The 14,755-nt window shown below is 42.6% G+C and overlaps 1 protein-coding gene and 1 long non-coding RNA gene across 2 annotated transcripts in view; both read left to right on the top strand.

The window, feature by feature from the left end:
• Positions 1 to 3,383, top strand: part of SUSD4 (sushi domain containing 4) — a 73,518-nt gene extending 70,135 nt beyond the window's left edge. Inside the window, exons 7-8 of the mRNA XM_064446328.1 lie at positions 707 to 1,089; positions 2,333 to 3,383. Coding sequence (XP_064302398.1) covers positions 707 to 1,089; positions 2,333 to 2,361 — 412 coding nt within the window. The 3' untranslated portion in view covers positions 2,362 to 3,383. The remainder of the gene's footprint in view (positions 1 to 706; positions 1,090 to 2,332) is intronic.
• A 1,552-nt stretch (positions 3,384 to 4,935) lies between these two features.
• On the top strand, positions 4,936 to 14,749 carry LOC135312489 (uncharacterized). Its single transcript, XR_010372042.1, has 2 exons — positions 4,936 to 5,285; positions 11,152 to 14,749. It is a non-coding gene; the product is annotated as an uncharacterized LOC135312489 (long non-coding RNA).
• Positions 14,750 to 14,755: the final 6 nt, after the last annotated feature.

Genomic DNA, 14,755 nt, shown 5'->3' with positions numbered 1-14,755 from the left:
AAGCTTTATAGCCCGTACTTGTCTAGCTTACTGAAATGGCTTTCCATCCTCTCCTTTTCAGATGTTTTCATGTCCTGGGACCAATTCCCTCCTGCTAGGACTCTACTATGATTTAGTTGGCTACTAAATAGATACTGTAGGGTTTACCAGACCTTCCTAATTAATAGAAATGTTTTGCTTAAAAAAGAAGCCAGCTTGGTACTGGTTAAGGAAACCTTCATCCTTTCAAAATAAGACCAGAAGAAGGCCACAAATCTGGCCACCACAGCCCTGTCATCCAGTAGTAATCTCAGGGCCTGTTTATTTGGGCTGTAAACACTTCTGTGCTCTAGCACACATCTTTCCAGGGGTTCAGACACTTTTGACTGGTGAACTACATCTGTGATCTTATATGCATGGCACCTGCTGTGCACAGCACAGCAAACGGTGCTCCTTATCTCTTCCAAGCACCTGTTTTCCTCCCTTTCTCAAAATTGTTCTTCACATTACTGGTTTCATTTTTCCGATTGTAACAGATTCCACCCGACTGTCAACCTGAACAGAGTTTTACAAACCCATGAAGCAAACATTTCTGTGAATATTAATGACCCTGTAGCTTCATTTTGCATGACTAGAAACTGCTGTGTTTATTTAAGTTCAGCAGTTGCTCCAAGGTGCTTCTGATGTGCTCCTGCTCTCTGTGATAACTCGTCTGTGTTTGACGTAGAGGCAACCAGGAGGGCTCCATGGGTGACCCCGACTTTGTGGTGGTGGATGGCGTTCCTGTCATGCTGCCTTCCTACGATGAAGCTGTAAGCAGCGGCTTGAATGCTCTGGCACCTGGATACTCAGCTACCACAGACCAGGAGCACAGTTTGCAGACAGAAGATCAGAATCCTCCTGCTTACCCTGGCCCCAGGATTACAGACACGATGCCTAGCGAATTTGAGACCTGTGACAGTAGGTCAGCCTCCTCTGAACTGCTCCAAAGTTTGTACCCATCCCCGGCATGCCAAGCAGCAGCGCTTCCCAGTTCAGATCGAACTGATGTATCCCATAGCACTGCCGGGGAGGCTGCATCCACAAGTCCACGGATCGATATTGCAGATGGTGAGTCTTGCATAGGTGCAATAGGTGAGTCCATAACCAGGAGCCATCATTTGTTTGTACTGTCAGAGCAGGAATAAACCCAGCTGACCTGCTCCTACTTTCTCCAAGTTTTTGTCTACTTCTTAATTTGGACATTTTTTAAACCATACTACTCCATGGTCATAGAGCTTCATGTCTGTAATATGTCATTGCTAGCAGTGGTGCAAGGGATTTGGATCCCAGGCCAGAAGGTTCCTGTCCAGACACGTAACAGCAGTCTCATCGACAGGGATGTCAGCAGGCACCTGTGTACAGCAGTGAAGCTAACGATCATCTTGCCTGTGTTGGTCTGTTCATCTGCTCCTCAACCCCTACACTCACAACTCCCTCACACGCATGGCTTTCACAGCAAAGAACAGGGTTTTCTCCTTAAAATGGAAAGCAAATCATGTTTTCATACTAAACCAAAATTAGCAGCCGTTATTAACAAGCTTGTCATGTCTGCGGGTAAAGCAAATTCTTCAGTCTAAAGCATGTACGCATTAAGCCATGGATGTGGGAGTCACAGCACAAGGGGAACATACCCACAGGACTACATATGAGAACAGAGATTGCCATATATTATCATCTGCATTTAAATTGAGCATGAGCATGCATTGATATCATTCTGTTGAGTTCTGATGGGGCCGTATGTTGTGCTGCTCAGAGTGTTAAGGAAACCAGATAGATTTTCTTGGAGACATTTGAAAGGAGTGGCCGTGATCCTGCTCTCCACAGTCACTGAGGGTCACTAGGCAAAGCAAACTATGTGTGATTTATCAGTAGCAGAGCTCAAGCCCAGTGTCCTAAATTTAGTGTGGGTGAAAGTGTGGGTGGAGGAAGTCTTCCTGCTTCATAGGGTTGGGGCTAACTTGCAATGGCATTGCAAGGGGAAGAGGACAGCTAGAAGGAGGAGGGAGAGATTATGATAATGCCAGCAAAAGTCTCTGCCTACTCTGAATGCTGATTCAGTAATTAATGTAGTAGAAAGGATGTTTGCAGTTGTTTTTTGTGGACCTAACTTGTTTTAGAAAATCTGGGTAGTTTTAGTAGGTTAATTTTCATATAGGTGTTAGGTGGGTCTAGAATTAGAGACACTGTACGTGTTGTTCAGATCCTTACAATGTCCATTTCTATTTTTGCAGAATTGCTAATATTAATACTCTGCAAAAGTATAAAGGGAAGTTACAACTAGCAATCAATGCTATTTCTTTTTTTCCCCTAGAGATTCCGTTGATGGAAGAAGACCCTTAGCCTGCACAGAGACATGTCTTCATTGCATTGGTGACATGAATCATGAGGATTTAGAGATAGAAAAGACTATCTGTGGATTTGGGGAGGGTATTTTCCTACTTATCAATCTTCCACACAAGGACTTCACCAGATTGGGTGTACGTCTTAATCCACAGCAGGGATAACAGCATCAGTATTTGGAACAGCAGCAGTTTTATGAATGAATCCTGGGGATTTGATGAGAGCAGATGTAGAAAAAGAACTGTGGCTTTTTAGAAATGAAATGTATATCTGCATCGCAGAAAGTCATATGGTTCTGTATGAAATACTATTGGATTTTGATACTAACTGCCTCACAAAAGCATGTCAAAGTATGTAAATTTGCTTATAAAGACTAGGTATATGGACCTCTAGTTTATGAAGAATCCTTACAAGTTTAAAAAAAAACTAGTACTGAAATGCAAAAAAAAAGAGAAAAGATCCTCTTTGGCTTTCCTATGTTAACCAGAAAGCTTTTGATTTAGTTGTTGGTGATTTTGTTTCAGACCATGTCTGCAGAAAATATAACAGAAATGATGGGATTCATATATACTTTGATGTATGATAAAAAAAAAAAAATATAAATATATATATATTTAAAAACTCTTGAAGAGAAAGAAAAGGAAAGACTCCCAGGTCACATAATGATCTGGAGATTTTTTTTAAAGGTAAGGCAGAATTTATATCATATTCAGTACTTAAGGTAAAGTATCAATATTTGTATTTATGCAAGACTTCTGTGACTACATTGCATTTGATAAATCCTGCTATGAGAGATCTAGAAAATGTTAAAATTATGAAAGATGTGCTTAAGAAATGTTGAACTGCCCTGCTTCAACCTTTCTTTAGCTCTTACAAATATATACATACTAGAGTAATCTACAGTCATAGCCCAGAGCACTACCTTGTCCCTGTACGTTGTGGTAGTATTCTGAGCCATTATTGTAGAATACTTAAAAAAAAAATAATAAAGTTCCGTTTCAGTTCCTTTGTCTTATCTGACACTGTGTAGTTGGCCTTTTTTTCCGTTCCTCACTTGTTTCACCTGCTCCCACCTGAAAGCTGAGGTGGCAGCAGAACACCTGGTCTGTAGTATTTTCAGCTTTATAGTCATTACCCAGCTACGAAGGGGCAGAGGGGTTTTGGGTAAGCACAGCACATGAAATGGGTGTGGCAGTGGCATGGCTTCTATAGATGCTGCTGTTGGCTTTTCTGTCCTCTACACCAGAGCACTGTGCTAAAGCCTGTATGAACGGTTCACCTTTGTGGTGTTACAGGCTACTCGTTATTTGTCAGGAAAATTCCTGACAGTTTCATACACTTACTGAAAGCCAAGCAGGTTTTCTCATTTTATTTTTGGTATTGCACGAACAAAACATATGTTACACTGGCAGTGTTTGAAGGAAGAACTCGCCATATGTTAATGATAGAGATTGTCATCATGTGGGCTAATCCAAACCAAGGAGAAAAATGAGACTGAGTTCTGATTTTATGTACTAAGTAAACCAGTAACATCTCTATTGTTCTAAACAGAGGAGCGCTACAAGTTGCTCTTATTTTTTCATGATAGTTTAAGTATTTATTTGTATTGTGGTATTATCTAGTGGCCTCACATATGAGTCAGGCTAGTAGAATGACAGATGTGCTGCAACACAGATTCAAAAAAGTGTTTATTAGCATCCTGTCAGCAACTGTATATGACAGCAAGAAGCAAATGGAGACAAAAAATGCAATGGAAAGGCAATTATTACAATAATCTTAACTATTCTACGGTATCATTGATGAGAATGTAGTGATTGGTATTGAAAGATAAGACATATTCCACGTTATCCTCCATTCTTGCCTACACAAGATTTACAATTTTTTCTGCTGAAATTTTCTCAACTGCAATCATATCCTCAGGTTTATCCTAGAGTCGTATCTATTGGGTATTATTTTCTTTGCTGCCCCTTCCCTTTTAGGTCCCATGGTTTCCAGAGGTGTTTGCACTGCAGACTGTAGTTCAGGATTGTCACCCCAGCAAACAAAGACAAGAGCGCTGAAATACCAACCTTGAACTGAAGCACGTCTCAAGCCTGCAGTCAGTTAAGTGATTTTTGTTTCATAATGTCATTGGAAAGTATTGAACTTACTTTAGATGCCCTATAAAATATTATGAAATCTGTCTTTGCTGCTCTTTTAACAGCTTGTGAAATTTAATTCCTTATTAAATTTCTGGACTTCCATTTATTAATTTTCGTTAGGAAAGTTTCTGATTAATATTTGGAGCTCTACAGTTTTACAGATTTACACTGCTGTTATGTGTTGTGTTGCAGTCATTTTGTTGAGGGAGCCAGACAGGATAACTTAAGAAATATAAATTTATGGCTTATTAGACCATTTTATTTCAAAAAGTGCAGAACTGCAAATACACTAGAAAACATTGATGTATTAATATTGCTTTATAGTCCTTTGATAGCACTGTCCTAAATATAACTTGCAAAGATAAAAGAAAGGTTTTTACCATTTTTTGCTTATGATGCATAAGACTTCCTGAAAGGGTGTTTGGAGGGGGGAGCTTACTTGTGTGTTTGAGTTTGGGGTTTTTGAATGCTTGAATATTTGGGGGGAAAGAGAGGACTATTTCTGCTGCTTTTTTTTTTTCCACATGGGGTTTGAATACCCATGAGAGGTCCACCTGCCCCAGGATCTGCACCTGTGCCCTGACCCACAAGCTGATGCCCTGGGCTGTGGGCTGCCCCCAGGTGCCCCCAGCCTGCCCAACTCCCCAGCCACCCTGCCAGCCTGGAGAACCCCACAGCTCCCTGGCCTAAGACCTCAGGTCGACCTTGAGCACTCCCTGAGCTCCAGCAGCCAAACCTTCAGGAGAGCGGATACTCTTAGGGCCCCGAGAGGCTGGAGAGCTGGTAAGATCATGACAGTATGGTTGCCGTGCAAATGAAACTAGATGGGAGGATGAATGCATCTTATGCAGATCATAAGCTGTTTTTGCTTGAGCTAACGGGATGTGGATTAAAAAAAAAATCAGGAACATGCTTGTTGGTGAGGGGAGAAGCAGCACATTAGTGAAGATAGACAATTTGTGTGCCTTTGGCTGAGGGAGGAAAGGGTATGTACCGAGAACTCCAGGAAAGAAAAACAAGAACTGGCTGCAGTGTGCCAATACTTCTAAAAATGAAAAAGGAGGAGGAGCAATGTGTCAGCCTCCAACACTGACTTATTAACGAGGGCTTGACCTGCAGAGTGCTGGGGGAAAGGTGGGGATCCAAGGTCTCCTAGCAGCTCTGCAGGGAGTGAATCACTACCTGAGCATGAGTCAACAGGACCTGGCTGCTGTGAAAATGTTAGATGTCAATACAGGGATGTTTCCACAGAACTGTAACTTAGAAAATGCATGAAGCAATCCTTCAGCTCCACTCAGCTTTAGTAAGGCCTCAGCTAGAGCAGTGTGTCAAATGTTGAGCAAATTTTTTCCTCTTCAAGGGAAATGAGAAGTAGCTGGAGGGAAGCCAAACAGAGAGAGTCAAGAATTATTAGAAGTTTGGAAGAGCCTGTCCTCACAGGTCACGTTACAGATGATGTAGTGTGCGGTGTGAACAACAGAAAACCAAAGGGGATACAGAAATGTGGTTTTCTGTAAGAAGCATATTTTGCAAAGAAGAAGAGAATTATCCATATAAGTAGGACAAGAATAATAGGCTTAATTGCAGCTTGAGAGAATTAGGTTAGATATTAGGAAAAACCTTCTAGCCACGAGGATGGTTACAAGCAAGAAAGATGATCTGAGGAAGCTGTCAAAAACCTCTGTTGTGAGAGATTTTAAAAAAACTTTTAAATAAATAGGGGCCAGGAAAACACTGGGGTGGGATGTACTATGTAAGCTTTGGGGCCTGTTCTCACTCTGTTTCTGTGTGATTCCCAGCTTTTGAGAACTAAACTTGGCTGATGCATGGTTTTCCCCATATAGACTAATTCCAAACTGATGGTACTAGGCAAACTGGTCAGCAGTTGTCAAAATCACAGCCAGAAATACTCTCTATTCTGTCAACAGAAGCTTTTTGTGTAGTGTGGGCTGAACTCCAGTAAAATCCTGTGAATTAGACCCTGTTGCATTAAAGTGACACTGATTTCAGAATTTTGTTCTGTTACAAATCCAAATCTGGGATTTTCTGGTCTTTGTGTCTATCTTAGGCAGCTAAATGAATGCAGCCCTTCTAATACTCCCTGCACATTAGGTGAAGTAAATCCTCTCATGGCAATGATCTGAAGACACCTATTGAGTTCAAGGAAAAACAGCAGCTCAGCCACTGGAGTGCAGAGACCATTGTCATGTTTATGCAAAACTTGCTTCCCATGCCACAAAAGCTGTTTATTCCTCTCTGTGCTGTGCTGCAGATGGTAGCATCAGCTGTCAGAGGAGGAGTAGCACAGAAGCCCATCCCAAGCTCCTGTTCTTGGTCTCCTGTGGATTCTGAGGTAGGACTCCAGGGCAAGAAGAACAGGAAAGCAAGTGAACGAGCAAGTCAACATCTGCCCCAAAGTCAGGAGCATCTCCCATTGTCAAGGGCATGTCCAGTTCCTTCAACACAGTTCCCAAAGGAATTGCACTATGGCACAGGGGAGACAGCCCCTCTTTGCCTATCGCTCTCCCAGGCCAGGGTGTGCAGCCAGAACAGACAGACAAATCCTTCTCCCCCAGAATAATGTATACAACTTCTTTCATGCATTACAAGACTTCTCTTGTCACTACCATTATATAGTAGTGGGCAGCCCATTCTTCCAGCCCTACCTTTTCCAGAACAGATAAGTTATTTAACAATAACAGAAAGGGCGTTAGGTGGAGATTAAATTATTTGCTGTCCAGATATCAAAGCAGACCCCATACAGAAACTGGACAGATAACGCTGACTGGGATTCCTGGGGCAGCTTTCCTCAGCAAGGCAGAAGGACTGCCCTGCAGGGCAGAGGGAGCTGCTACATGAGGACATTTTGTAGCCCAGGAAAACTGGATTCACCTGATAAAATATATTACACAGGAACTTTGAGAAGGAAGAAAAGCCACTTAAATTTTAATAAAGTCCAGGGGGTACATGGATAAATTCCCCATGTTCCTCAGTAAGAACCGAGGGAGCTGTTTTCTTAATACAGCTGGTTCAAAAGACAGTCAAGAGGCAGGGAAGGAAGACAAGCTTCCTGGTTTGGGGGGTCCAGCAGCTCTTTTCCATCACCTCTGCATTTCAGTGGTCAGACTCGTTCTGCTTGCAGTAAGGGCCTTGGTTTTGGTTTGGAACCACTTTTTCGATTTTACTGTGTTTCCTTTCTGTTTCCCCACTGTTTCTTTTCTGGTTCCTTCCACTCTTGCCTTTCTGGTTTGTTTTTGTTTTTGTTTTAAATAATACTGTTGTTCCAGTTTCATTCTGCCACCCCAGTCATGCTGGGAAGTGAAACAAGTTGCTTAATTGCAGTGCAGTACCCAGCAGGACATGTCTCCTCCCTCATAAGAAGTTGCTCTTATTTGCCTTCCTCATTTACGTTCTCAGCAGAGAGGACAAGAAGGGACATGGAACTCCTCACTCTGCTGACAAATGGTCCACGAAAATGGTTAGAGAGGGACACTGAGGGGAGCCCACATTACTGTATCCATGATATATCTACATGCCTCGGTCCCAAGCCTGTCAGCTCATGATCTTTCACTGGCCCAGAATTCACAGGTACACGTGAATGCTCCTATACAAAGGCAGTAGCCTAGATTTTAAAGAATTAATTAATATTTTAGGGTGTTTCAAGGTAAGACATTTTAAAGAGACCCTTCTTTCTGAAACGCCTGAGCTCACAGCTTCAGAAAATGGGCACTGATATGGTCCAATTAGGGAGCACAGGGTACACAGCAGGACACTTTATCTGTCCGCTTCCTGGTACTCCAGTATGAATTTCTTGTCCCCAGGATAACTGCTCAAACTAAACAGTTGCCAGTTGCTGAGCTGTCAGGTTCACTTTTTTTTTTTTAACCTAATTAGGCTAGATTTATTTTTAACGCTCCTTATTACTAGCTGCTTCTGACTTCCATCCATCTACTGCTGAGTACATGCTGCTTTTGCCAAAGCAAGTGTCCTTCAGCAGCTATCTCAGCCCCCGGCACTGTACCACCCTGCAGGAGATCACATTCGCCACCATTGTCCCTTCTATTAATTCCATGGCAGCACATGCTGTTCATCTGCCTTCTTCAGTGCTCTTGTATGAATAACTGTACAACCTGTTGTTATTTCTTTCATAATCATTACCATAGCTGCCTGTTGTTGATAATTCAGGGTTAATTACTTACTAAAGTTTAGCTGAATGATTTAGCTTAGCTTATCCTGTTCATTGATGAAGACTATAAATGTCTGCAGTCTATCACTGATACATACGTTCCCGAAGTTTGGTGTAATTAGCTGTTGGATTAGTCCAACAGGCAAAATCAGCTGCCTGCTTGTGCACCCACTGCCTGGTTTTCCTTTGGATTTTGGGCAACCACATGGGAGAAGTGCCACAGTGACTTAGCAGGTTCACTTACGTATCCGTTCACATGGCAGCAGCATGCAGCTTAGATACAGCTACAGGATTGCTGAAGCCTGGCATTAAAAAGGATATCATGGCAGCCTAACATTTCAGTTAGGCTTACGGTGCTGGGCTGATGTCACGAGTACATCTTACTGGAGATAGACCTATCTACGACAAGACTTAGATGATAACATTCTCTCTGTTTTATGGAAAAAGTGGGGAAAGAATTGCCAGGAAGAAGCCTCATTAAAGGTAATGGTGCCTCCCCAGTCAGTTTTCTCCTGTCTGGCAGTCTCCTGTTCCCTGAAATTTTGAATCTGGGAGCTGTTCCAGACAGAAGTCTCTGGATATATGCACTGCTCTCAGCTTCCAGTGAAATGGATGGGAACTGGGACCCCTTTTGGCAAGGAGCTCTTTCTGGCCATACAGTCGGGAGTCCTCCTCTCCTGATTCCCAGAAGCACAAGCAAGGCCACGTGCTCCCATCCAATGGAAGGCAGGTTTTAGCATTACACTCCTTTAGAGGAAAACTGGACCCTGGAAACTCCACCCAGCTCTCTGATTTTACTTGCATTACACTCTTTGCAGTGAATTGAGGCTGACTGGGTGCATTGTGGTTCTCTGCATTCATTTAAGCCTTCACAACATAGGGCCGTGCAACAGGTCATTGATAGTCAGCCTTTGGCTGCTCTAGGCACTGACAAGCAAGTGAAAGCAAGACAATTCCCCTTTTAAGACACTTTTTAAATCCAGCACGGTGCTGTCTTCATCTCTGGATGCCTAAGTATCCTAAATATGCCTAAATGTCTTCATATTAAATTATGAGCAACAAAGTGATTAATTGTTCCCTGACCTTCAGTTTCTTAATTGAGACTGTGTCACCAAACCATATTTTATGTCACGAGGAGGCAGCAGATGTAAATTAAATATCTGCCTGCTTCAGAGTATCTAACAAGGGAGGAAATTACTTCCATCGTTAATGCAGACAGATATTCTTGAGAGGATTTTCTGCCTTCCAAATTCAGTTTTAAAACGTGATTTCATCCTCACAGGTCTGCCGGTCGGTTTCCAGCGCAAGAGGCATTACCTCAGTTTGTTTGCAGCACTGGCAAGAACAATAACCTGCCACTCTGTATCATCTTATGCTTTTTTTTCACTACATAATTTAAAAACTATAGTTTGTAAAAAAAAAATCCAAGATAAATTTAGATTTTGGGTTTCTTCAGAAGGAAGGGTAGTGGATATCCTTTCTCAAGAAAGTAAATTATAATTTAATTAGCCCAAAAGAAGACTGAACCCCACACACTTTACTTGTGTGGTCCAAGACTGAACACACAGTAAGTAGAGAGGGGACTTTTTTCCCAAATAATGAGCAAGAAATGACTGTGGGCTTTGGGTCTCTGACAGCACCAATGCTTGCAGCACACAGCGTCTGTCTGCACATCCTGTAGCCCCATCTGTGGAGGACATGAGAACGAGGAGGCTGATGCCTTTGCATGCAATGGGGAGAGAGCAGCACTCTGCCCCCCATGCCATCTTGCGCTGCCCACATTGCTGCTCCTGCTTGCTCAGATATGCTGAGCCCTGCAGCCCCCACTGAACCCGGTATATTTACAGTCCATGGTGGAATGGGCCTCCCTCTGCAGCAGTGCTTTATCGTTCCTTTTCCTTGGTTTGTCCTCTTAGGTTTTTGCATCATCAGCATACAACACTATCAGATCATTGTATCAGCATGTTCTTCAGACTGAGCTGTATGAGGTAATGGGTTATTTTCAACTCACACCTGCTCCAAAGCAAGTGTATTTAAAAACCTTAAACACAAAAATCAAGCTTAGGAGTAGCCTCGTTGTGTTGTCCCTGTGCATTCATTTTCCTGTTCAGATTAGTTATGCACTTGAAGAATAGGAAGTTCACAACGGGGCAGCCAAATCCCGTGTTCAGAATTAGGACCCTGGAAGTTAAAAACAGCATGTAAACCAGAAAAATGTTAGCCCATGATTGCACTGAAATCTCAACACTTACTGCAAGATGTGTTTGTAAGCGCTTCTGCAAAAAGAAACAGCATCTGCCATGCAATTACGTATTTAAACTCTGTGGAAAGGATTTGTTTACTGAATGAGAAAGGTGTACACCCCAGGCTGCTGGTCGGTCCTTTGTAATCATCACAGGCTGCAACACAAATACAACAGTTTGAAGACCTTTGACATTTGATTAATATTTTTCTCTTTTACAGAGTGAAGAGAGTTTGGACCTTAAAAGGAAAATGAGCTAAGGCTTTAATTAGTGGGGCCACAGAGAAAGACATGAAGAACGGCTGTGGAGAGCAATAAGTATATGCTGAAAGCTTACAGGGAAACTGATGCCAAGCAGATTGCAGTACATTTTAAATTCCAAATGTAGACAGACTCACATGTATGGATGCCAAACACAACTGTTTTCTATATAATTCTAAGAAGGTAGGAAATGCAAACAAATTCAAAAGCACAGATTTGTGGTAACTGGGAAATGCTCTGCTTCAGCAACTGCTCTACCCCTTGGCATGATCACAGAGAATTGATTCTGCTCTCTTAAAAACACCAGCTGTTCACTGCTGAAGGCTGTTTGTTGGTTTGCACCATATACACTAGGGCAAAAGAGACACAAGTTTATGTTCTTGTAGCCCATCTGTACCAGGTCTTGACCCACACAGCTCCGTCAGTGCAAATACTGGCACATCAGCCAGGAAACCCAGTAGCAAAGGTGACTACACACAAAATCCTCTCAAATGTACGAAGTAAATGAAAAATATCAGCAATCTGTGGGGTTACTGAAAATGGCAAGCATGCTATTTTCAGGCAAACATGATTTGTGAGGCGATGGCTGCTTCACAGGCAGAGTCACAGAAGCTTAGCCTCTGCAGCATCTCTCTTACGTAAGCAGCACTTTCCATGGCAGGAAGAGGTGCAGATAAGAGCAGTGGTTTAGGGCTTGTGCTGATAGCACAAAATGAGCAGAAGCTGCTGGCAAGTCAAAACAGGTAGGAAAAATACAGGAAGAGGCCATAGAAAAGTGAAAAACATTTCATGTCGGAAGGGTTGGACTCTCAGGTGTGGATGAAGCCAGAAGCGATGTGACATTTGCCGAGCCACCTCCTGCTCCAACCGCTTTCTCCAGTTACTCCTGGCTGGCAGTGTGCTGTTAGCATAAAAGCAGGAGTGCAAGCAGCACTGGCTGAAGCGTGGCTAAACCAGGCACCAAGTGAGGTGCAGCACAACTGCTGTATTCTTCTATCCTGGCAGGTGAGACCCCACCCGTCAATGGGATTACCTGCTGTGGGGCAGGAGGCTGAGTGGGCAGGTCACCTCTCTGGAGAGGGCTGCAGTGGCAGGGTGCCGCTGGGAAGCACGGCCCCAGCACAGCTCCATGGCAGGCTGGTCCCGCTATCTGCACCACTCTGGGGCCTCTGCTGCCCTGGGATTAAGTGCCAGAGGCAGCTGTGGCAGAGAGGCTGCCAGCCAGCCTGGGAACTCCCATGGCCACCCAGCAATCCTCCCTCTTGAATCTGGGTAGAAGATTATTTCCTCCTGAGTCTTAGTAAAAATGTGATCTAGTATCGAGACTTAAGGTTATTATTCTGATGTCTGCAGGCATCCTTCCATGTGAAAAAATTAAGAGCTTTTTGTCTAGGATATTACATGCTTTGCTAATAAACCACTTTGACAATCCTTAAAAGAATAATGTTCCTGGGAGTGCAAGAAGTGATGCGCTGTTTCTACGCTCTCCTCACCCTTTGTGTTTCTGAGTGGCACAACATCACATGGCGCAATTCATCCGGCATTTTCACATTTGGAGAAGCAGTCAGAATGGAGCAATCCAGCCATGCCAGCTGAATACACTGTCGTTAACTGACAGATGTCTCGAGTGCAACAGGAGTCACGAGGCTGTCGTGGAGGTGCTGACTTCTAAATCCCAACTGCATGCAGAACCTTGGCATATTGTCAGCATGTACAATTTTCAATTTCACGGGACATTTCTTTTGGTGTTACCAGTGGATTTTGTTTTACCTTCATCTTCCCTTTTTTATTAACACTGCAGGAATTATTTCCTGGGGCTCTCTCCTGTCTTAGCTGATAATGTTTGTGCTGTGTGATTCCCAGGGGGTTTCTGAGACCTGAGCTTGCACGACTGCATGTGTATATACGCTCATATACAAATGCCAGAGAATTCAGTAAAATGAAAGCTGTCACAGGCCAATTTACTACAGTCCCAAAGTTTGAAAGGTATTTAGGTTAGTATAAAACCAGGTTTCAGCTCCGGTCAGCTTTTCTTTGCAGAATACAGAGAACAGCTGCCTGGCTGGCGGGTGCTGCCTGAACAAAGGTCTCCTTCTACTCTGAGTGGCCTCGGGGGGAAGCTGCTGCTGCGTCTGGCAGGCCTGGCAGCAGGGCCCGAAATAGGGATTTGCCCTGTACAGCTGTGGAGGTCAGACAATCCAGGGCTGTATTTTATGTATTTTTATATATATATATATATATATAGTAAGCGTGGGAGTACATTTTTCTCCTGCAACCTACTCAGACCTTGGAGAGAAGCAAAGTGGGCTGAGTCAGTTCCTCAGACACTGCCCTTTTGCACATTTTAATCTTATTTTTAAGAATCCAAAGCAGGGTAAGCACAGCTCTCAGCTTTTTTGGCCAAGATCTGACCGCACTCATTTCAACAGACAGAACTTTGGTTTCAACATGTATTAAACTACCAGCTTTTTCAAGCTGAAGTGCAATATGTTGCATTACTCTTATGTCGAGAGTGATAGAGCACTTTCATCAACTGATCCACTTTGCTCAGTTAGACTTTACTGATCTTGCTTTTCTTTTCTCTGCTTAAATTAATACCGTCATATTTGTAATTGAACTCAGTGGTAGCCAAGGCTATAAAGGCATATAAATGCAAAACCCTGCCTCTCCAAAGTCTTCAGTCTCACTGAGAATGAAGCTCACAGAAGCACATTCAGATCAAAATCAATGCTACCTAAACCAGAAAAAAATTCATGTGCAGAGGCTCATTTTGGATCCTTCTATATGCCTTATGGGAGAATAATTATCTTTGTACACTGCAGACATTTATCTTTCCTTATTCTATGCATTCTGTGAACAAACTGTTGAGTTCACTGCTTTGATAAAAGCTTTTTAAAACACTTTAATAATTCTCCACTCAACACAACCCACACTGGCTCTTTTTTTTTTTTATTAAAGTGGAGGTTTATCAAGAAGATCACAGATTTTCCTGTGTTTGTTGTGAAATCCACATGGGAAAAATCAAATAATTCTTGGTATTTAATATAATAATTCTAACTACATCATAAGGTAAAGAACCTTAATGTCACTATCTATGCAAGATATGAAAATGTGTGTCTCCAGAAATAATGACCTTATTACAGCATTGAACTTGTGTGGGTGGAAGCCTGCTTTACAAGAAGCCCGTGGGAAATATCATGTATGTCGCCTGCCTATTGTACATTATAGGGGAGCCCAGAGGTACAATAAGATGCACATTTGGTAAGGGTCTTTCATGTAAGAAATCATTAATTTAATGCATTAATCACTGGAGTGCAATCATAGACCTTAATTTAGAAGGCATTAGTCATTCGCCATAGATAACCTTCAGTGGCTATGAGAATTTCATAGTCTGAGTTCATTACAACTGGCAAACATCGTTTGCACAACCAGCACACACAAGGACCTGTTCTTTGGCTGGAAGCACATTTTTTCAGTATTAAATCCACTCCATTAAATATGAGAGAGCACCTGTTTGGGTCTTATTTCAATAAAGATTATATCTTGGCTGCATTTTAAGGGGAC

Source organism: Phalacrocorax carbo, chromosome 3 (genome assembly GCF_963921805.1).
Source record: "Phalacrocorax carbo chromosome 3, bPhaCar2.1, whole genome shotgun sequence".
NCBI classification, from domain to species: domain Eukaryota; kingdom Metazoa; phylum Chordata; class Aves; order Suliformes; family Phalacrocoracidae; genus Phalacrocorax; species Phalacrocorax carbo.
The sequence above is the reverse complement of the archived record's forward strand: the minus strand, read 5'-3'. Positions and strand labels throughout refer to the sequence as shown.